The sequence below is a fragment of the Marmota marmota genome, unplaced genomic scaffold (genome assembly GCF_001458135.2).
Source record: "Marmota marmota marmota unplaced genomic scaffold, marMar, whole genome shotgun sequence".
NCBI lineage: Eukaryota > Metazoa > Chordata > Mammalia > Rodentia > Sciuridae > Marmota > Marmota marmota.
The window spans coordinates 34,823,271-34,847,922 of NW_025999977.1; the positions used below are offsets into that span (position 1 = coordinate 34,823,271).

At 37.9% G+C, this 24,652-nt stretch overlaps 1 protein-coding gene across 6 annotated transcripts in view; it reads right to left on the minus strand.

Annotated features, from left to right (window-relative positions):
• The window catches only part of Rasgrp3 (RAS guanyl releasing protein 3), a 106,228-nt gene that overhangs the window by 34,895 nt on the left and 46,681 nt on the right, over nt 1–24,652 (minus strand). For 5 of the 6 annotated variants that reach the window (XM_048804563.1, XM_048804566.1, XM_015479778.2 and 2 more), the window contains exons 2-4: nt 6,316–6,449; nt 3,649–3,847; nt 2,559–2,661 (exon numbers count right to left, since the gene is read on the minus strand). In XM_048804563.1, coding sequence (XP_048660520.1) covers nt 2,559–2,661; nt 3,649–3,718 — 173 coding nt within the window. In that variant the 5' untranslated portion in view covers nt 3,719–3,847; nt 6,316–6,449. Of the gene's footprint in view, nt 1–2,558; nt 2,662–3,648; nt 3,848–6,315; nt 6,450–10,351; nt 10,513–24,652 lie in introns of those variants that run through there. The other variant, XM_048804564.1, reaches the window with a different exon arrangement.

Below are 24,652 nucleotides of genomic sequence, written 5' to 3' on the forward strand. Positions count from 1 at the left end.
GAAGGGGGACACTTGGGTTACAGGTTGGGCATCCCTAATCCAAAAGTTTGAAATCTAAAATGGTCCAAATTCTGAAACTTTTTGAGCACTGACAATGCTACAAGTATAAAATGCCACACTTGACCTTATGTGATGGGTCACAGTCAAAATGCAGGTTTATTAAAATTTTCACATAAAATTATTTTCACGTTATGTGCATAAGGAGTATATGAAGCATATATGAATTTTTTGAGTTTTAACTTGGGTCCCATCCGTAAGACATCTCATTATGTGTATGCAAATATTGTAAAAATCCAAAATGTGAAGCATTCTTGTCATAAGCATTTTGGATAAATGATACTCAACTTGTATATAGACACTCAAATGAGGAAAGAAACAGGCTGTGACCACTTCAACATTGAATAATTAAAACTTGATTTGTTAATGCTCTGGGGAATAATTTTTTGGTCTGGAGGGGAAATCACTTTTAAAATTACTTTTACCTGCCTAAGGATTTACCAATTAATAACTGCCAACTATTATTACAAATGCACTGCCAGTGTACATAATTAAAATTGGTAGTACATAGAAGCTTTATCTTTACAAAAAGATTTTTTTATTTGATTTAGTGCCTTACATAAGCATTCTACTTTCTTTAATGTTTGAAAATGTAGTTTTCAGGTGTGATAGTATGCAAATTGTGTTATTTATTCTTAAGTCTATTTATTGATACTCTTTTTTTTTTTTTTTTTCAGTACTAGGGATTGTAACCCAGGGGCACTCTACCACTGAGCTTTACCCCAAGCCCTTCTTTATTTTTTATTTTGAGACAGGTTCTTGCTAAGTTTCTGAGGCTGGCCTCAAACTTGTAATCCTCCTGCATTGGTCTCTCAAGTCGCTGGATTACAGCATGTATACCACACCAAACTTGGTACTCTTTTAAAAAATATATTTATTAAGCTCCTATTGTATGAAAGGCACAATGGATATGGAGTAGCAAGGAATCTAATGGAAGGAAAATTTAAAGAAATGTTGAACACTGCCCGTGATTCAACTTTTATTCAATGTGAATTTCCCCATATTAGATTTTTAATAAGCTAAAATATCTTTCTTTTTTTTCTCCTTCTCCTTTTTCTTTTCCTAGTACTGGGGATTGAACTCAGGGGTGCTCTTCCACTGAGCTACATCCCCAACCCTTTTATTTCTCATTGTGAGACAAAGTCTCACTAAGTTGCCCAGGCTGGCCTTGAAGTTGTGATCCTCCTGCCTCAGTCCCCTGAGTTACTTACTCCCTTTTTATTTGAGTTTTATATAGTAGTGGCCATACTAAGGGTACAAATGTTTTTTGTGAGCATGTTCTTTGGACAATATTGGCATCATGAGGAGGGTGGGCCTGGGTGAAGTCAATTCCCTTCATCCTTTCCTGTTTCTTACTCTTCAACAAGGGGCCCCATGGACCCCTTGGACCATTGGAGATTAGGATCTTGCTCACTTCCAAGGACCATGGTTCATGTAAAGTCTCCTTATCCTCTCTAATATCCCCTTCTGCTCTGAGGTTGTGGGAGGGTGTAGAGAATGAATAGAAGGCGGAGAGACTTGAGCTGAGCAGAAGACACCCCACTAGGCCCTCACAGCCTTGGCAACCCCTAATAACACTCAAAGGATCCTCTCCCCCTCAGACTTCCCATGCCTAGTAGGGTTTCTACCTGCAAGGTCTTCTGGGCTTGAAGAAGGAGAGACTGCAGGAACCAGCATTATAAACCATTTAATAAGCGTTAGATCTCAGGGAACAAAACCTCCTCCTAAATGTGAGACTCTGCATTATCAGTCATTTGGTTTTCAATCACGTTTCAAGACTGCATTACCTACAGAAGTGGTGGACCGCTAAAAGCTTGCATTACAGAATGGGACTTCAAACTATGTGGATTTTTGTGTTTTTGTTTTTGATTTTCAGTGCTGTGGATCCAACCTAGGGCTTTCAGCATGCTAGGCAAGCACTCTCTACCACTGAGCAAAATCCCAGCCCTATTTTGATATTTTTATTTTTATGTGAAAGAAAATCCAAAATTATCATCAACTGACACATTACAATGAATCTGCTAGAATGTTCACTGTGTCTTGACAGAAGGGAAGATGTGAAAACCAAGTTGATGTTTGGGCCTGAACCAGAGCCCATTATTTCGGCTAGCATCTCTGTATGTCTCAGCTATGTCCTCTATGCCCACCATTTTCCCATTGTAGAAAGAATAAATTAGGTCTTGAATCAGTGCTGAATATCCTTTCATTGCACTAACAGTCAAAATGTTTAAGACAAGTTAGAAACACTCAGCCTGTGGCTCCTGTTTCATTTAACATCTTAGTGATTATTTTCAAGTAGAGCCAAAACATCCAGATGGATGGTCAACTATTTGGTCCATCTTCCAGATGTTTTTTCTAGACATCTATATATTCTCCAAACAGCTGGATAACTGACTGAAGACTGTTTATTCACCTTAATTTACAGGCTTTGGATAGACACTCTATCTAAATACAGAGCTTGATTTATGACTGTAAAAATTACACAGTAGTTGAAAAGATATATGCAGAGAAGTCTTTCTGCCAATTCAGTGGAAGATAAATACCATCGGTGCATCAGTAGAACTATTCTTGGCAAATAACTATTATTCAGCTCTCCATTGTCATCTGTAAAAAATAAAATAAAATAAGGTGTGAGGAAATAACAGTGCTACTCTTCTCTTTTTCTAATATCACTAGAGAAACAATAGTGTCAAAATTTCCCACAGACCAAATTATATTTTCCTACTTACTTTTGCTGGTGTTTCTTTGCAAATTAAGGTGGCTGGGTCTCATCCTTAGTCTGAGTACAGTTGACAGATTTAGTAAGTAAAACTACAGGCCACCCAGGTAAATTTGAATTTAAGGTAAACAAGGATTAATTTTTTTCTGTATAAATATGTTTCAGGCATGATTTTAGGACTTAAAAATTAAAAATGTTAAAAATGTTGTCTATCTGAAATTAAAATTTAACTGATTATCCTGCACTTTGGCATCTCTGCTCTGGCTTAACTCCAACTCTTACATTGTAACCCATTAAAAAAAAAAAAAAACAACTCTTGGGTGATTTTTTTTGTCCATTTATTTAAAATCCAATGCTTGGGTGGATACAACAAAAACAGCATAAAAAGCATATAACTTTAAAGTGTATAATTTAGTAAGAGATGTAAGATGAGTAAAAATAGAGTGCAATAGACTGTGCGACCCACACCAAGCAAGGATCCCAACAGTATATCACATGTCCATAAGAAAGTTACCCTGGGCATGGGAGAGTGGAAGAAGCAAGGGGCATTTCTTACAGGGATGGTCAGAAATGGCATGATGGACATCTCAGTGACCACGAGGTGAGCCTTGAAGCAGAATTTCAAGGAAAGGCATAGAATAAAGGCACATAAATAGAAAGGGATGCAAGGAATGTTCCAGAAACATTAAGTGGACAGTTTGGCTAGAGTATGAGCTTTGCACAGAAAAGAGAAAGAAATGTGGAGGGTAGTGGAACTGGAGAAACAGATTGGAGTGGATCCAAAAGGCCTTAAATACCAAGGTACAGAGATTGCACCTGAATTGAGAGAAGTGTCAAACTACAAACAGGATAGAAGGAGAAGAGGCTCTTACCAAACATCTCTATGCAGGTGCTCAGCAGTTCATCTAATGTTGCTGCTTTCCCAAGACCGCTGGACCCCATGGTTATTTAGCTCTTGTCAAAAACTAGGAGACATTTCCAGCACCAGGTGGACCATGTCCATAATCATGCCCATCAGTGATCTCAGTGCCTAGTGGTGACCTCCGTTCTTAGTTGTACTTCAAGAAAACCCTTAGAAGAGAAAATTATTGCACTAGAGTTCAGTCCCCACTAAAGCATTATTTTTCCCACATGAAAAAAAAATATGACTTCCATCAACTGTATATTTTTCTACCCAAAAAGTATCAAAATGGTTGAGATTATGCCAATCACCAGGAGGGCAAAATGCCTGCAAAACTGTTCCTTAGCTTGTGTGGTGCTTTGAGACCATAGATGTTCCCTATTAAAGATCATTCCACTTCACAGCTGAAATGTTTTTGAAACAATACCCTACACTTTCTTCATATTCTTTTTTGTTTAAGATATTTTTAGTTGTAGATGGACACAATATCTTATTTTGTTTATTTAGTTTTTTTTATGTGGTGCTGGGGATCAAACCCAGTGCCTCATGCATGCTAGGCAAGCACTCTCCCTGAGCCACAACCCCAGCCCTTCATATTCTCAAGTAACACAACAATCAGGTATATTATGTTATTTGGCTTAAAAGCATATATAGGGAAATACATTTTTATTTGGAAATATATTTATAAGTGTTAATCTCAGTGATTATATAAATTTTCAACATTTATAAACAAAAATTCTGTTTGCCTAAATTTAGTAATAGAACTTATTAGTAGTAATAGGAAAAATATTCACAATTGTTTATTGAACTACCACATTTGGCATTAGGCACTATAACAAATGTTTGAAGTATATTATTAAACTTGAACTTCAATGCTCTGAGGTAGTAATTATTATTCCCAATTTGCAGATGAGTTTGTGGGGTTCACAGAGATTTGGAAATTTATCCAAACCGCATAATCATTGTGGCCTAGAAGCAGGATTCATTATAAAATAAAACTTCTGGGTTCCCTTTTTCTGTATTATGAGGTCCCCCAGGGTGGATATCATGAACTATGATAATTTTGCTCCCAATCTAGTGTGAAGACCACCACTCTTCCACACCATCTCAGGAAGAGAAGACAATTAATGTTCATATGCATGAGCGTATTGGTTCAGTTGGACCACTGAACAGTGAGATTTGAGTGAGTCTGTTCACTAGGCATAGAACTCTGGAGTAAAAATGTTTTCCTTCGATTCGGTCTGTTAAGAACCACATTTTTGTGCAGAAGGTATCACTCGTAGTGGATAAAAGAAGGGGTCATTTCAAGGGTGCAATAAAAATAAGACTACTGAATCAATACTCTCCTACTTTTGCTGTTCAAATGATTTGTAAAGGAGTTTATTAAAGTAAATGAATTCTTTTTACCTCCCTTGACAAAGTTATCTTATCCGTAAGGCCTTTCCTGACTACCCTAATTAAACACCACCACCCCTCTCCCCATGCCCACCTCCCAGTTGGCATGCCCTACCTCCCTTCCTGGATTTATTTTTCTACATAATACTTATCATTATCTGACATACTATATATTTTACTTGTTTATTTTTTTAATCTCCTAGCACTATGAACATAAGCTCTGTGACCACAGGAATTAGTGCATTTGTCCTCTATTGCTCTCCTGAATGCCTAAGACTGTGTCTCTCATATACATGATTTCTAAGAAGTATTTGCTAAATTAATGAATGATTGAATTCATGGATAAAGAAATGCATAAAATAAAAATTGCCCCAAAATTCATCTTTTAATACAGGTATATTTGTGTGATACTAGAGGTGCCATAGATTTTAGTTTAATTCACTTATTTAAATCAGCTTTAAGTAAATATCATTAGGACAGAAAATCCTGCCCACTTTTTAGGTTTACTAGGATCTGTCTATAGTCATAATAAGAACTTAATACTTCTTCCAGAACATTTTGGATAGCAGTTCCCTGATTTCCCTAACATAAGCTCCATTGATATGCTTAAAATTCAAGATCAAACAATTAACAATTGCGATTAGTTCATAAGTACAGACATTTTTTTATCCTTTTATGCACTGAGGAGTAAATGCATTATTTGAAACCAAATAGCCTAGATTAACTACACTGGTTTTTAGGGTCAAAACTAAAATGATTCCTCTGCACTGTTTGGGAAGGTGTTGACCTGCCCACAAGGAGTTAGAGAACCTGGTACCAAAACCTGTCACTCTGGAGTTCTATTTGTATGAAGCCAATGTGCGTGGAGAGCCAGGTGGACCTGGCTATCTGGTTACAATCTGCTTCTGGCATCAGTAGTGCATCTGGCATGTGGTGCATCTGTGTCTCTGCTCAGCATTCTGTCGTCGCACATTTACCTGAGATCACATTTCTTACCTGTGGACATTATTGTGTCTACAACTGCCTTTTCAGGGATAAAGCTTCTTTATTGTCAAAGCAATGTACATTTATTATTTAAAATAGGACAATGAGGAAAAAAGGAAAGGAGATATTTACCTATAATCTCATCATCCAAAAATAACTCTTTGTTAACATTAAAGCACATTTTTTTTCTAAGCATGTTTATTTAGTTATTAGGGGTATTTCTTATGTACTTTAAAATAGGTTTTTAAAAAATACCGACCTGTTGTTTTCACACAGGTAGATTTCCAGGTCTGAAAGGATGTTTAAGGAGAGCTGTCATGGTTGGGAAGTGCATTGAGGAATCCTTTGGCACAACTGGTTTGTTCAATTTGAATTTTAAGTACTTGGGAAAACCTGAAAAAAAGAGAAAAGAAAAAATAAATAAATAAAATAAAGGAAACTCAAAAGTATCTTCATTGTGTTAAAATATTACCCAAAGTACTCCTTAAGATATGTGTGATATTGAAGATTTTGTTTAAACTTCACCCATAAAATCAATAAAACAGAAAATATTCAACAGTTATTTGGCAATGGGATTTTTAAAAACAAAATTTTTAATTCAGTCTTTTAAAACCCACAAATATGGCAAAACTAAGTTTTATTCATATAGTATAAAATGCTATTGTAGTTGAAATATGCTTATCTCAGTGGATTACTCAATTAAGAATTTCCAAACATTGACTTTGGAATGTTAGCAAATCCTTAGAGCAGTTTGTTGTGAGAATCATCAAATTCTGTCCCTAAATCACTCCTGATCGTCTCAACGTAAATGTCAATGTTATTTTAGTTCAGGTTGTTTAGTCTCCCAATGGTTTAGGGCTTGCTATAGTGTGGATAGTTTGAATTATTTCTAAGGGAAAAGTTCTCACTTTAAAGGGGCCATAGGGCTTTGCTGGCTATTATTCAAAGGCCATGATATGTTCATGTAGCAAAAAGACTTTCATTAATATGACTTGTGAACTCTCTATCATAAAAAAAAAAAAATCTCCTAAGGTTACAGGACAATGAGAACCATGCTCCCAAATTTGGAAATAATAAAAGGGATCAGCCAATTCCTTGCACCTAATCCATTAACAGATATAAATTGGCACCCAGGCTCTTGACGAAGAACCTTTCAATTAAAAACAAGCAAACAAACAAACAAAACGAGGTTTCAACATTAGATAACCACAAGGAGAAAGTTTTACTCAAAGCTGAGTAAACTGCCATCAGTGCCGCTTGCTTCGTGAGACTGTTTAAAGGGTTAGTAAGGTAATAGAAAGGGCACCCACCACGGGGCCTGCAAAATACTAGGTGGTCCAGGAAGGTGTCTCCCCTTGCCTGTGCTCCATGCTCCCTTCAAGTATTTAAAGCCCTTCAAGTTGAGGACTTAAGTTGAAATAAAGAACCGATTATAGAAGGGAGAAATGTTCATTTAAAGAAAGGAAAGGAAATTGAAGAAGAAAGAAACTGTGGCACTAGAGCATGTTGTAGTGGGCAGGTGGCCTCATCAACAAGGGACTCCCATTCCTGAAAGTTCTCAAGCCAAAGTTGAGTAAATACTGTCAGAGAGGATGTAGGTTAACCTCTCAGACGGTGCCTAAAAACCAGGCCAATAGGACGATGAAGGTTTCTCCTGGTTCTAGGACTGTAGGGTTTATAGGGTAAAATATTATGTCTAATAAGTATCAAGAAGTCTCAGAATGATGTTGGCCACATTAGGATTTAGGATTGCTTTGTCTCTAGTATTTTATCTTTATTCCCAGAAACAAAACAAAAACACAAAAACAGAAACCCTTGAAGATGCTTCTCTCCCCACAGCAGACATCATCTTTATGTATAAACAACCACATTTATGTCACATTTCATGTGACCTTCATATGGAGACAAAGAAGTTACTCTAAATGCCTTTGTGAAAACAAGTAATTATTATAAGCCTTGATGTTTTGAATTCAGTAATAGGAAGGATATTAAAACTTTGAATGATAATTAATTTATCTGACAAATATTTACTGGGGGTGTATTAGACACCAGATGCTAAGGAGGTACTAGATTGGCTGCTAGAAGGTGTTGTGGGTCAGGTAAAGGGGAGGATAGGTAGTTGACCAAGACAGACACAGTTGTTGCTTTTATACTATAGCAAAGAATTAGAGAAATAACTGCAATAAAATATCCTATGAAACACAGAGCAAGTCTGGAGGGGCACTCATTTATCCCAGGAGCCAGAGGAGTTTTAACTAGGCAAAGATGGCAATGAAGACCAACTGAAAGACAGTTGACTGAAAGGTTGGATGTGACCTAGGAAGAGACAGTAGTTATGAACAGTAGGATAGGCTATGGAGGAGCCCTGGCTTTATCTGAGGGGCAATGGGAAACCATTGATTTAGAAGTGAGTTCCTTAAGAAAGGGACAGGATCCATTCTGGGTTTTTTTTTTTTTTTTTTAAGGATTCCTTCAGCTGAGGCACAGAGAAGAGATTGTAGTATAAAACAAAAACAACAACAACAACAAAAAACAATCAAAAAAAAATCCTACACTGAAGACTTGGAACTAGTTAGTGGTCAGTTACAACCATCCAAGCCAGAAATGATGGTTGTCTAAACCACCACGTAGCAATGGAGATGGAGAAAAGTGGATTGTTACAGAATGTACTTTGAAGATAGATCCAATGAGGTTTGCCAATTCAAAGACTATAGGAAATGGGCAGAATCAAGGAAAATTCCAAACTTTCTAGCTAGATGGTTGGATTCTGGTGCCATTCCCTTGAGATTGAGCTGCGATGGCAAAACCAGACCTGCTTGTGAAATGAAATTACAAAAATGTTATGGTAAGAAACCAATGCCTGGGGAAGGGGTCGGTTCTGCTCCCCTCTCTCAGCCTTTCTCTAAGAAGCCTAATTAACTATGGGTCCCTACCTTTTGGATTGTAAATAACTGCCCTAAGAACCTGACTACACCTTTTTGAAATGTAAGAGATGTCTGGAGAAAGAGTTTCTTATCTGTTTCTGTGAGCTGCTTCATGTTAGAGACCTTGCACAAGGCCTTCAGCCATAGATTAGGAATTTTTTTAAAAAGAGAAAAAAGCCCCAGTAATAGGATGGGTCTAAGATGATGTCAAATCACCTATAAATATTGTGAGAAACTGTGGATCAGGGCTCAGAATTTGGAGTTTTTGTTCTGCTCTGGGCCTGCCGGAGTAAAATAAAGTTGGAGCTCTCCTCTCCAAGCGCTGCTTACTGCTTCTCCATGTCTGTAAGAGGGGAGGAAAGCAAGTTCCTGGGGGGTGCCTTGTTGAATTAGAGATTGTCTGAGACATCCAGGGGAGCGTTTTGAGTTAACTTTTGGATACCCGTTAGAGACTTTGGAGTTGTTGAGTATGTTTAAGTGCTAAGAGTTAACAGAAAGGCACACTGCAAGGACATGACGATGAGAAGTTGATACATATAATTTGTTCCCGTGAGGAAAGGAGCGATGGACTCACACACTTGAATTAAGGAGAGGCCACCTCTTTGAATGCAAATAGCAGAAAAGGGAAAAAAAAATGGGACATAGGTAGCTTTGTCATCCTGGTGACAAAAAGTCAAGGAAGATCTTGTCTGGTGACTTCTATTTACACTAGAAAATAAATAAGGTCATCTTATTGGAAAATACAATAGATACAGGTCTGAGGTTTATCAACAGGAGAAAATTTTCAAGAGACATTGTGAAGAAGGACGGAAGGAAAAAAACAGAAGTACTGAGATGATTTCCACAAGAACAGAAGGCTGATGTTTCTCTTCTGGAGTTTATTTTGAGAGGAAGTTCAGTGTTCCTTATTCTTTGGGTTATAGTATCACCCACTTGTGTCATGTTTCTAAAATTATGCTGGATAGATCTTCTGGAACAACTTGTATGGCAGGTCTTTTCTGGGTTCCTGTGGCTATGGTGTCTTGGTCATGCTCTCTATAAGGGAGCCTTAGAACCAAAGCAGGACTGGCATCTGCTAGGTAGTGTCCTCAGTAGATCTCAGCTAACATAACAAGTAACATATTTGACCTACCTTTGCCTGATACGGTGAAGAGAAAGTTAAGAAACTACTGGAAATGCAAAAACAAGGAAATTATTTCTCTCTACATTTTGACTTGATGCAGGATATTTCATTCTGGCAACTCTAACCTTAGCTACCTTAATTGCCTACCACCTGCCATTCAAACTCTCCAATGACCTCATTACTGTTATGTGTAAAAGTTTGTAAGTTACTCAATATCATTACTGGTTTTTTCCCAGTTCACTCCTTACATTTGGTAGTTTTAGGTTATTTCTGCATTGGTTTGTCTTTATTTTAACTTTCATTGTCATTTGTTTCAACTTCACTCCTTGGTTCTTTGAATTTCCATTTCTAGTGTTTCCTCTGATCAGTTGCTCTTCCCAGTGGGCTCCATCAAAGTCTTGTTCACATTGCTGTCAAAGTGGTTTCTGTCACAAACCTACTGGAATAGTATGACACAGAAAATGGGCCAGTGCTTACAGCAAGGTTAAATCATTGTAAATGGAACAGGACTGATGACACAAAGAGTAGAATACATATTTCTATACCCACTTATGGATAGTGGATCAATATCTCCAAAGGTTTTTTGTTTGGTTGGTTTTTTGTGGGGCTAGGGATTGAACCCAGGGCCTTGTGTATGCGAGGCAAGCACTCTACCAACTGAGCTATGTCCCCCACCCTCCAAAGTTTATTTAATAATGACAGTAGAGAGAAACTATGGACAATGCTGCATTTTTCAACTCTGAAGGTACCTTTTCCCCCCCATTCTTGCCTCTAATGGGCTTATTTAATGTGATAATGAGATTTTTCTGGGTCCTAAATTTTTGTTATTTGTTTACTTGTTTTTCTATGAAAAGAGCTTTTACTAAATTAATGGGGTACTAAGAATAAATGCTGTCCTGAGATTTAGAAAATAAAATACTAATAGCATGTAAAAATATCAAGTGTTGTTGGCAATGTAATGGGAAAGACACAATGTTGGGGAAATTGCCCATACAATGGTTAATCCTATAACACCCTGAATGCTAAGTATTATTATCCTCACTTCACAGATAAGGAAATTGAGACCTACAGAGATTGAATTATTTGTCTAATACCATGTTTCTAGTTAAGTTGCAAAGCCAATTCCGACTCCAAAATTTTATATTTTTTCTGCTACCCAGAACAATTTTAGTTGTTGTTAAAGCTTACTTCTTAGATCAATTCCTAGGCATTGTCTAGAATACATGTTTGCTATTCCCTGCACATTGCTCCTAAGCATTCGATTACTGGCCCTATTGTCTGAAAATGAATAACCTTCAGTATCACAGCAAGCTTAGCAATTCAGGGCCTTCTTACTGACTGGAAGTCAGTAAGCAGCTCAGAGCTCATCCCACAAGGCTGCTTTGCATTTTGGTAACAATCAAATAACAAGATTTAGTGGTACTTTATTTTTTCTTGGTCACTGGCATTTAACATTGGCAAACAAACTATCTTATTTACAGCCACCTGACATAAGTTGAATGAGAAATGAGCATCTTAAAGAAGCTCTAGCAATAAATACTGTCAAATTCTGAAGTCCAATCATGGGAGTACTTTCCCAGCATTTGGCTGGAACTGAGCATGGGAGAGAAGCAATATATACACATTCGAGACACTTGCAGTCAGATGGCTTCCAGATGGACACATTCAACCACAGTGAGGGTTACCACTTACTATGACAACTCAATGTTCAAATAGCAAATAATATCCTCAAAAAAGACCAAGAACTAGGCTTTTTTCCCCCCCTCAGAAATTAAGATTTTAGACTCTGGGAAAATATCTTTTAAAAATCAGTGTTTTCAATAATTAGAAAAATTTTTTTTAAATTTTAAAAAAAAAATCAGTATTTTCCTTTTCTGAAGATGCCAATATTGTATTCACAAGAAAACTATCTGTGGCCTAGATGCTCTGGAAAACTCTGGTCTCAAGTCCCCAGAAATAAAGTCACATTCCCTTATTCCCTTGATTTGTTTATTACAGAGTGAATTTGATGATGATGATGAAGGAGGAGGAGGCGGAGGAGGAGAAGGAGGAGGAGAAGGAGGAGGAGAAGGAGGAGGAGAAGGAGGAGGAGAAGGAGGAGGGAGGCTAGAGTCTTTTTGAGTGATCTCTGTGCCAGTCACTATGTTGAGTTTTTTACCCAAAGAATTTGGGGGAGGTCACGCCCCACCCCATCAACCAGTAACAAACAAAATACAGCAAAATCTTGGTACTTAAATGTTTCCAAAAAATGCAACAAAGACTTTTGAGATGGATTTTGCACTGGTTATTGACTTCTGTTCAGTACTTGACACTAGTACTCACTTGCTCTGCCTTAATGTACCCACCATGAACAAGAAGATGTTTTACATACTTTCATGACTATGTAAAGTGCTTATGGATCCTCCCACTGGGGCCAGATGATAATCTCTGAGGACAGAAGTCACATGAAGGAGGTCCCAAGAGAATAAAGACATCACACAGAAAGTCTGTAAAAATCTGGAGGACATGGACAGAAGGAACAGCCTAGAGTACAAAATGTCTGTCTAACCTGCCATCACCCCATGTTGGCGTATAGCTGCCTGTCTCTGAAAACACCAGGAAAGAATTTTAAAACCTGAGTTCTAAGTTGCTACCTAGTAAGCATCAAGGGGCATTTACATAATAAAATATTGCCCTCTTCAGAGAGAGGCATTAGTTTAATTAACAAAAATGCCAACATTTCTTATTAATCATTAAGCACTGTGCTGTGGTTGGATATGTAAATAAAAAGTCCATTCTCAGGAGCCCACAACCTTGAGCAGAAGAAAGATTATAAACCAGTTCTCATAAACCAATGAGCCCAGTCCAGTGACAGAAACAGATACTCAGGGTGCCATGGCAGCACAGAAATGGGAGCAAATTCAACCTACAAAGCTAGGAAGACTTCCAGGGCATCAAGTTTCATGGATCATGAAACTACAATAGAAAATACAGGCTAAGTCCAATGGTATCAGGCAGCAAGGTGGTTGGAAATATCTGAGCATGATTTCAGAATTGAAGATAGATATCAAGAAATTTATCATTAGCCAGGTGCAGTGGTACACACCTGTAATCCTGGAGGCTTGGGAGGCTGAGGCAAGAGGATTGCAAGTTCAAAGCCAGCCCCCAGCAGTTTAGCAAGGCCCTAAGCAACTTAGTGAGATCTGTCTCAAAATCAAAAATAATTTTAAAAAAGGTTGGAGAAGTGGCTCAGCCATGAAGTGCCCCTGGGTTCAACCCCTCCTCCCCAAAATTATTATCATCATATAAAAAAGGAATAAGAACACATATAAGACAACCATACATAAGATTTTTAAAAACAAAAGCTGATGACAGAGTAAAAGAACTGGGGTCAGGTAGGGATGCAGTGAGTTCTGAACTCTCTTTAAATTTAAAGCAAGGCACAAATAAGTGAAAGCATTATAAAAACATAGGGGTGCACAGTGCCTTACTATTATTATTAATTTTATTGTCAATTGTTTCACTATTGACAGTGATAAGTTTAAAAGGTAAAGTTCTTCCCTTCTTCTCTTCTTACATGAGTGGGTATGGTGGAGGGGGGTACCAGGATTGAACACAGGGTTAACCACTGAGTTACAGCCTTATCCCTTTTTATTTTTTTATTTTAAGACAGGATCTCACTCAGTTGCCTCAAACTTGCCATCCTCCTGCCTCAACCTCCCCAGAAGCTGGGATTACAAGCATGTACCACCATGCCCAGTAAAAGATAAACTTGCATTACTTTGACACCAACTTTGTATTCATAGAAACACACCCACCTGAAGATGTAATATGAATTTCTCTTTTCCAACTGACACCATACTCTGTTTTCATCTAAGTGAAAACACTTTATTCCTATTTAGAAATCCATGTGTTTATACTATTCTTTTATGGAATGGTAAAGTCTCAGTTTAAAATTACTTCTGAATCAGGGATTTGGAACTAGACTTTTTATTGGAACCAATTAAAAGTAAAGTATAGGAACCAAAAAAAATGTGTTTTTAAGATTATTTCTGTGCTCCCAATTAAATTTACACAGCTTGAAGCCCATAATTAGAAGGCTCCACTTAATGACTTTGTCATTCTCTTTTTTATTCCAGATGTTTCTTATAGAGCAAATGTTTCTTCCTTTACCCAGGAGGCAGTGATGTCTCTCGCCCTCACATCTAAGACATTAACTAATTGCCTAAAAAGAAATCATAGCACATACCTACACAAAAGAAGATGTGAACATTCTGTAGCATCTCAGTTCCCATTTAACTACTTTTTTTTTTAGGATTTAAAAAATTTGTTCTTTTTAGTTTCACATGGCAATAGAGTATATTTTGACATATTTATACAAACATGGAGAACATCTTATTCTAATTAGGATCCCAGTCTTGTGGTTGTACAAGATGTGGAGATTCGTTGTGGTGTATTTATATATGTAAGTAGCAAAGTTAAGTCAGATTCATTCCACTGTCTTTCCTGTTTCCTCTCCCCCCTCCCTTCCTTTCATTTCCCTTTGTCTAATCCCATTTAACTTCTCTCAGGCTCACTAATATCATCTCTAACATGAGATAAATCAAGTTACTTGCCTTCCTCATTGGAACAAAATAATTCATTTGAAAAAAGGTTTAAAGAGCATAAATCATAATGAGAAGAGAAAAAGGAAGTCCTAAAATTGTGAAATGTTCCAAACTAACTCTGTAAAGTAGTCATTTGGAATTTAGATTTCATATCCCCATTAGAGCAATATTATAAACATATTATTTGCATATTTACATGCGGGAAACAGGGAAGTCTGTAGAGATCTGTCAACATGCTACAAAGAACTTTGGGAATCTCAAAAATGTTAGAGGTTGGTAACCACTGGTTCCTTAGCATTCCAAATTAGCCTTCAGAAATTGTGCAACTCCTATAGGCTAGAATCTGGTGGGTGTTTTTGATTTAGAGAGACAGAGAAGGAGAAAGGGAGAAAGGGAGAGGAAGACAGCTTTTCATGAACTAGCTGTCAAAGAGTTAGACGTGACCCAGAAGTGAGAATAAGGATTTTGTGTGGAGGTTACATAAGAAGCAAAAGAACTGTTGAGTTGTAATGTACTAAAGTGTGAGCAGAGGAAGACAAACGAAGCAGGTCTTGCTTTTCCCCTGCCTGCAGCAATGGTGTATTTATCAGGCTTCTAGATGGACTCTCACCTCCCCCTTTGTGTCTCCTCACTGAAGCCAGATCAATCTTTCCCCATGGTCAGATTGCTCACCAAACTTCCCTATTCAAAATTTTTGCACCATTCCCCATCATCTTCTATGAATCTCAATATTCTATGGCATACAAAGTCTTTCATCAATGGCTGCTCATTTCATGTCCACACAACCCTCATCCTCTTTACTCCACCATGTTTTATATTGCTGTGAAAAATAACTTCTTGTTCATAGTCCTCTTGATTTGTATTTTTTTTAACTTTTTTGTTAATGTCCCCCCACAACATGTCTGCTTGGCAACACATCCTCACTTTTAAGAATTCTCCCTCCTGAACTCTTCCACAGACTTTATACCAGTGTACTGACTTCTTTCATTCTTTGCATGATTTCTGATACAGAATGGTTATGTCTCCGCAGTAGATCTTAAGAACAAAACTGTGTTTTTCGAGGCCCCTCCCCAATTCAGAAATGTCTCTGATATCTTTATATGGTTACCTTTCTCTGCCATCTTATTCTTCCAGCATGGTCTTTAAACTTTAAACTGGTGTCTTCTCTAATTGTCTTTTCTAATATTATTCTTGTCTTGAACTTTTACTTTTGCTTGTTGAGTTAATTTATTCTTTTCATAGTAACATACCCATAATGGAATTTCAAGACATACTTCCAAATTTTTAGTNTTTTTTTTTTTTTTTTTTTTTTTTTGGTACCAGGGATTGAACCCAGGGATGCAACCATTGAGCCACATCCCCAGCCTTTTTTATATTTCGAGACAGGGTCTTACTAAATTGCTTAGGTCCTCATGAAGTTACAAGGCTGGCTTTGAACTTTGGATCCTCTTTCCTCAGTTTCACAAGCTGCTGGGATTATAGGCATGTGCCAACATGCCCAGCAGTACATTTTCAATGGGTTAATATTTTCCTAGAAAATAACCAAATGACTCTATCCAAGGGATGAAATATTTCCTATTTATATAAGTTTTTTTTCAAATTCATAAGCCACATGTATTTTACCTACACATACATTTTTACAAAGAAAGTGAGGTAAGGAAGGCAAAAAGGGGGGAAATGTAGCATAGGCTAGAAATTTGAGTCATGAACTAGTGTAAATTCCATTTTTACTATAACTTAGTCCCACATTTTCTGAAATAAAAATCTATAATCTGCATCTTACTCTGTAGTATTCATTACGTTGGCAGGTTAAATCTAGCTGTCTCTAGACCCGCAACCCAACCCATTCAATGATGTCGTTATTGGTGAGTTACAATCTAATGTTTAGAGTATTCATGAATACATAAGATAAATATTAAGGGAATGCAAAGACATATCTGATTCTAAAACGGTTAAAGACCAATAGAGTTCAGTAGTTACTGATAGAAATAGCAGTAATATCTCATGGGCACCAATGAGTCTTGAATGGGATCCAAGACTCAATATGGTAGTCTTTCTGTGGAATGGAAATAACACCACATTGGGAAGTGAATATTACATAAGACATTTCCATAAAAGTTTTTCTAATGGATTTACTAGTCACAATAAGGTCGTTGAAGAACTGAAATAGTAAGTGAAACCAAGATGAGCACTAAAATTAGAAGGAGAACCACACCAGCTTCTGCGGTAATCTTTGGGGATTTTACAAGTCTGCAGGTTTCCACAATTTTAGACCCTCGCCAGCCTGTATCTCACCACAATATCTCATTTCCAGTGGCTTCTTTTCAATATTTGCTTTTAACTTCAGGCCCAGGAAACAGAGCATATTTTTTATTGAATTATCTTAGTAGTCAAGTATTAATCACACAAAAACTGAAGAGTATTCACAAAGCATTTAGGTCAAAAGATACCTTACAACTAAATGCAATACAAAACCCTTCTATCTATATTGTCAAAAAATAAAAATGCAAAGAAAAACGTTTAAATCTCTCAGTAACTTGTTAGTATATACATTTTTTAGAGCAAAAGACAAAAAGACACCATGAAAAAAATCAATAACTAGGAAAAAATACTGAATTATCTAAAGCTGTATCTACTCATGAAAAATTCAGAAATTCTCACATCTAAATCACTGTGTAAGAAGTCCAGGTTTTGTAAAATGTGTCATCATTATGACGTTGTTTTCAAGTATTGTCTCTTTCAGGTATAGTTTCTCCAAATCTAAATTTACTTTTGGATAAGGCAGTCTTTACTTCAATAATATCCTGTCTATGAACACCAAACATCTCTATTTTTTTTATCTAGAAAATACCTTATGTCATCTAGATATATCTGAACCTCTGTATCTCTGTTATAATATGGTTCCTATCTGAATCATTCCAATAAGTGTTTTATCAAAGACTATATTCATAGCAAGATGATTGTACAAATACCATCAGCAGTATCTCACTGTGATTGTGGACCCTAAAACACATCATGTTCTCCCAGAACTCAGGCTCTGATGCAACTGCGATTAAATATAAGAGCACCGTGCCTGGTTAGACATTATAAACAGTGCTCTCAAAGGTCTTTTTCTTTTTTACATTTGTCTCCTTGTATGAGAAAGCCTATTTAATTACTTACAAATAATAAACCACATTCTTACTTTCTTCTTCAAATTGAAGAAGGTGCTGGCTAATAAATTCAAACTCCCTCAGCTTCCACAGATTATAGAATTGGACAGAAAATAGCCCATAGCCATTATTTTGTTGCTTTGCTTTAACAAAGTTTTAAAGTTTTTAATTAGTTGCCAAAATGTACGAATCCAGACTTTCACATTTAAAAAATCCAGTTGTCTAAATCCTTGTAGAAAAATCTGATCTTTGAGTTTTAGCGCCACATACCATAAGGCAATATTTTGTTGGGGTTCACGAGTAACCTCCCAGCTCCCCAAAGTCCCCACTGAGACCCAAACTGAGACCCAGAACCGTTACCATTTATCATCTCATTATGTATTTTTTTCTCCATTACTAAGTTTAAGAGGAAAATGAATGATTACTTGTCCCAACAGAGACAGAATTTTTCTTATCTCCAATCTACTTTAGTCTTTATGCCATTATGGTATCTTCTTGTCTTGTAGTCATTTGAGTTTCTAAGTCCCTACCACAGACTCACTGGGTGGCCCACTGACAACACAGGTGCAAAAGCTAAGAAGGATCCTTCAATGTGCAATCCTCAGAATGTTACTATTTGTACACTGGATAAGGGAGAATAAAAAGGCAGTCATTGTGCTTATTTAAGCCTTCTAGCATATGCTCATTCAAAAGTTAGGTTTAGCCGGGACGCAGTGGCGCATGCCTTTAATTCCAGCGGCTTGGGAGGCTGAGGCAGGAGGATTGAGAGTTCAAAAGCCAGCCTCAGCAACTTAGTGAGGCCCTAAGCAACTCAGTGAGACCCTGTCTCTAAATAAAATATTAAAAAAATTGGAGATGTGGCTCAGTGGGTAAGCACCCCTGGGTTCAATCCCCGGTACCAAAGAAAGAAAGAAAGAAAGAAAGAAGGAAGGAAAGAAAGAAAAATTTAGGTTCAAATGGCAAATTTTTAATTTTAATTAGTTTCTGTCTTCTGCTGCTTTTGGTGTTGATTTGTTCTTCTTTTTCTAGGGCTTTGAGATGTAATATTAAGTCATTTATTTGTTGACTTTTTCTTCTTTTATGGAATGAACTCCATGCAATGAACTTTTCTCTTAGAACTGCTCTCATAGTGTCCCAGAGATTTCGATTTGTTGTATCTGTGTTCTCATTCACATCTAAAAATTTTTTAATCTCCTTGATGTCTTCTGCAACTCATTGTTCATTCAGTAGCATATTATTTAGTCTCCAGGTATTGGAGTGGATTTTATTTCTTATTTTATCATTGATTTCTAATTTCATTCCATTAGGATCTGATAGAATGCAGGGTAATATCTCTACTTTTTTTGTATTTGCTAGGAGTTGCTTTGTGGCATAGTATATGGTTTATTTTAGAAAAGGCTCCATGTAGCCATGGCCCCCTTCTCTCTCCAGGGAGAAGTGTATGTTACCCCTTTTAAAATAAACCCTGCCTTATATGCTTGACTCGGCCTGCTTCTCTAATGTTATACTTCAACGTGTGAGGAAGCAGGAGTCGTCACCAATAATCGGAGGTATCAGCACCATCTCATCTTTCATGCATGTGATATCATTCTAATTTTTTCATGGGCATCAGATCATCCTTTAATCTCTTCTGAATTCCACCAGAGAATTTCTTAATTGAGACAATAAAAATATCAGAATACCTCCCCAAAAGGCAAATTCATCTCTTGCCTGAGTAAGGAGGTAAATTTGGGGATTTCTACAGCATTTCTCAAACTAACAAATTGTTATTTTTTTTTCATTTATAATATCCTTAAATGTCTAGATTTTGCAATTTCCTCAGATCTCTTTTTCTTGTATAGAACATTCTTGTCATCCACAAAACAGGTGCTCTAATTAATAATTCCCAAAGAACCTAGGATTTGGTGCCAAAGCCCCCTCAACACTTTACTTTGTGGATTTGAAAGATTAAGAGAAAATAAAATGTGCATGAGCTACTTAAAAAAAAATATGTACCTACTTATGCTTAGAGGCAAACATTTTCAGATTCTATACACTAGAGTATATAGTTTCACTCTCTCTCACTTCCTCCCTAAACTGCTCCGAATGTGTTGACTACAACAAGCACAGCAGCTTACTTCTCCAAGTCAGACTCATGTAAATCACAGGTACTCATCCCTATGGACTTTTCAAGATAATTTCCTGTGGATAATTCCCAGCTTAGACAAAAGGAGTCAGGTGCACAGTTGGTGACTATGTACATTAGGCTGTATTACTCTTTTGTTGTTGTTTATTACTCTAAAAAGAGAAACCAGAAACCTCAGAAGGATTATTTACTGGTCAGCACAGCTGCAGAATTGGTTTCATCCTCTTGCTCATTCAAGTCTTTTGATAGTGTTTTCGGTCTGCTCAGAAGAAACTCTCGCAATACTAAAGAAAGAGATTGTGGTAGTTAGGAGATACAGAGAACATTTCCACTTTTCAAGGTGACTTTTGTTGTTGTTGTTGTTAACAGCTATTTCCTTCTAAAAGGAGAGCCTCAAGGCCAAAATTATAACATGATTTTCCCAAGTTTAAACAGTGTGTTAGTGGATGAAAGAAAATGTTCTACTGCAGTGAGCTTCCATAGAATCCAGAGTCCTATGGGGTCTCTGAGACATAAAAGGTACATGTGGCAGAAGACTGGTCTTCAAGTAAGGCACCTGCTTGAAAAAGTCAGCTTTCAGACCTGAAGCCATGCTTTTGCCATTTAGATAAGGAGGAATGACACAGCTATATGCTATCGGAGCAGAGATTTCTGCTCACATGTCTGATTGCAAGGGAATTTAGCTCTTTGGTTTTTATAAAGATTATTCCAACCTCATTTTCTAACATTGTCAAAATAACATTTTCTATTAAGGGATCTAAAATAATAGTGGGGATTTTAGAAGAATGCTACAATCTCTGATAGATGCATGCTGGGCACCTGAAGCAATTCTGGGTATTTGTGAAATGAGTGGAGGTGAGCTGATGGAAGTGTTTATGAAGGTGGTCTTCGAACTCAAGATGGTCTCAGCACAAAGGCCTTCATGTGCTCCCTCCCACAGTCCTAGCTCATTTCAACAGCACCACTAGGCTTCAGGACTCTGCCCCTTCTGTAAAAGTATTTGGATTGGCTAGTCTAAAACTTCAAGTTCCTTTTGTCCTTGTTGCCAAATTCCAACCATATCAGAAAGCAGCAGCTTCATCAAGAGGAATAAGGGTAAGGTAAATGGATTTTTCAGGAGTAGATATTTGCCATGTTCCCAATGGTTTGTTTAAAGCTTGAGTGATTCCAATCTTAAATGTGGAGTTATACTTCCCTATCTTACAAAATGGAACTATTTTGTCTAGGAGGATACCTGGCTCCGACCAAACACATGAAAAAAAATATATAGGAAAGGCTCCTAGGTTCAGATAGACAGCCTGCCTAGTGAAATGAATACTGCAGATGATGCCCAGAACAAGGGCACAGCAGCCTTCTGTGTGGTCAACATATTTATTTGGTCATTGTGGATTCATAAAGCCTAAGGCAGAGAGAATTGGGCCCCATGAATCCCCGAGAACATGTTCAATAGAGTTTCCCTGCCCCCTTTCCTGACTGCTCCATGAATCAGTAGCCTTGAGTGCAACTACCTTAGAGGCCAAAGCAGTTTTTAGGGTAGGGGTTTATCTTTTTAGGTTGCTATAACAGAATGTCGTAGACTGGATGGCTTAAACACAGAAATTTATTTCTCACGATTCTGGAGACCAAAAAGTAGGAGATAAGGTGTTGGCCAATTTGATTCCTGGTGAGGGTCCTCTTCCTGGCTTGCAAATGGCCACCTTCTCTGCGTTCTTACATGACAGAGAGAGAGAGAGAGAGAGAGAGAGAGAGAGAGGAGAGAGAGCAGGAGAGAGAGAAGGAGAGAGCAGGAAAGAGAAAACTCTTCTCATAAGGATAACAGCCCTGGCAGATCAGAGCCCAACCTTAGAACTTCCTTTAACCTTAATGACCTTCATTTCAGTTGTGTCTCCCAAACACAGTCACTCTGGGGTTAAGGCTTCAACATATGAACTTGGGGGAACAAATTTCAGTCCATAGCAAAGTTCTTAAGACCCATGATATCATATGTGGAATTTTTGTGTTTTTATGCATGGGCTTTTTTCCAAGGGTGACGATTCATAGCCTTCCTCAAGGTCCTAAAGGAGTCCGTAATAAATTTTAGTAACCACAACTCAAACACACAAGGGTTGATTGGCCCACAAAATTTCAAAAGAAGACAAAGAGAAATCAGGATTGCCTGAGTTTCCACCATGTGACGTGCTCTGTCCTGGGCATCAACCAGGGACTGCTGTGCTGTGAGGTCCATCAGCCTCAGGTGGTGCCTCCCACAGAGCAGGCCAGCTGAGGTGTGGCTCCAAGGCTGCACAATCACATTGTTCCAATCGCTTCACAAAAGCACTGTCCAATGGCTATTTTTTTTTTTTTTTGCTAGTGTTTGGATCTGGAATGTCATTCAAAGGCCCATGTATTAAAAGTCTCATCCCCCACTTGATACTACTGGAAGGTGGTGGCAACTTTAAGTGGTGGAGCCCAGTGGGAAGTTTTGGAGTCACTGCGGGCATGCTGTTGAAGGGGATTGTGGGACTCTGGGCTCTTTCTTTTTTCCCTTCCTTTCTGGCCAAGAGGTAAGCAGATTTTGCTCTGCCCATAGTCATGATGTGCTGCCACAGCCCAAAACATTGGTGCCACCTGATCATGGGTCTGAAACCTCCAAAATTGTGGGCCTTTTCCTCTTCATAAGTTGATTATCTCAGATATTTGTTATAATAACAGAAAGTTGACTCTAACACCTTTTCAAATAAGGCATAACAATGAAGACCAGTGGCATTTTATTGACTTAAAAACTACAAGAGTTCAGGCATTGGTGTAGTATGGTCCTCAGACTAAAGAAATCAATAGTACCTTTTGTGCCTTCTCAAGTGTGGCTTTGTGTTTAATGACTTTCTCCAAAGAAGACAGCAATTATCTAACTTTGTCTTATAAAATAATTCAAACAAATAGTTAGTGGCATTATTTTTAAATTATGAACAAATAGATTGGAATACAAAGAAGTAAGTAAATTTCCAATTGGTTAATCAATCAACCAACAGCCAACTATTAAATATTATCTTAGTTTTCTCTTCTGGGTGATGTTTTAAATGTTTTCTTTTAGTCTAAATAAAAGTGTGACTTGCTGGGCATGGTGGCATACACCCAGTGGCTCTGGAGGCTGAGGCAGGAGGATTGGGAGTTCCAAGCCAGTCTCAGCAAAAGTGAGGTGCTAAGCAACTTAGAGGAGTCTCTGTCTCTAAATAAAATACAAAATAGGGCTGGGGATGGGGCTCAGTGGCTAAGTGCCCAGAGTTCAATCCCTGGTACAAAAAAAAAAAAAGTGTGAGTCTTGCAGGACAAAATTAAAATAGTGTCTGTTTGGGGCTCAATGTCCAAATAGTCCTTAACTGACTCAACACAAATGCCCCCACTTTCCAGACACTACACCAGGACTGGGTATCTAGAGGTGAACAGATGGGACCAGGTTCCTTACCAATGACATGTACTGTTTAATGAGGGAAACCAACATGCAACACGCAGACAGACAAGATGGTAAATAATTACAACTGTGATGAGAGCTATGAAGGAAAACCCACGTGGAGGTGTAAGACAGAGAATGGTAAAAGTGAGCATTTTAGCTGAGAGTTCAGGAAACATCTCTTGGAACAGGTGATACCGAAGCCAGGAGCTGAAATGTGGATACTGATTCGGTTTAGGATGTAAGGGAACAAAAAGCTTGAAAACCCAGCTGGACCATAATTCCATTTACTGAGAACTGGAGACAGCTGTAGGATGGAGGGGAATGCGGGAAGAAATCTAAGTTGTGTTAAAGCTGATGTGCCTGTTAACTTCTGTGGGTGGGTCTCAGTGGCCATTATTTACACAAATCTAAAGCCTCAAGGAAAGATCTTGGATAGAACTTAAAAACTGGGAGTAATCCCCAAATGAACAACATTTGAAGTTATAGGCACTGTTATGATTTGTATTTAGAATATCCCACAAAGTCTTGCATTGAAAGCTTGTCACACAGTATAGCAATGTTCATAGGGATTTAGGGAAGTGATTGGATCATGAGGGCTCAGGCCCCCTCAGTGATGTCCCCCAGTGATGGGCTCATCGCTGATGGCATTATTGGGAGGTGGTGAACTAGTTGGAGCCAGTAAGCCATAGGAGGCATACCCATAAGAACATATCTTAGCCCTTTTCTCACTCTCTTATGTCTTTGCTTCCCAGCTATCATAAGATAAGCATCCCTGCCCTACCACCGACTCCCCCACCATGATGTTCTGCCTCACTATGGTCCTTTAGCAAAAGGGGAAAAGCAACCATGAACTGAAAACTCTGAAATTGTGAGCCAATAAATCTTTCCTCCTCTAAGTTGACTTTCTCAAGTATTTTGTCACAGTGACAGAAAGCTGAGTAACACAGGCATGGTTCTGATCACTCAGAAAGAAAAGTATAAAGAGAGGACAAGAAGTCCCACCCATAAGGCTTGGGCTTTCTAACACATAGAGGTTAGAGAAAGGGGGAGAAGCAGCAAATTATCCTGAGAAGTTGCTGTCAGAGAGAGAGAGAGACAGAGAAAGGGGAAACTTAAAAATATGCCTCAATGGGCTGGAGATGTGGCTCAAGCGGTAGCGCGCTCGCCTGGCATGCGTGCGGCCCGGGTTCGATCCTCAGCACCACATACAAACAAAGATGTTGTGTCCGCCAAAAACTAAAAAATAAATATAAAAA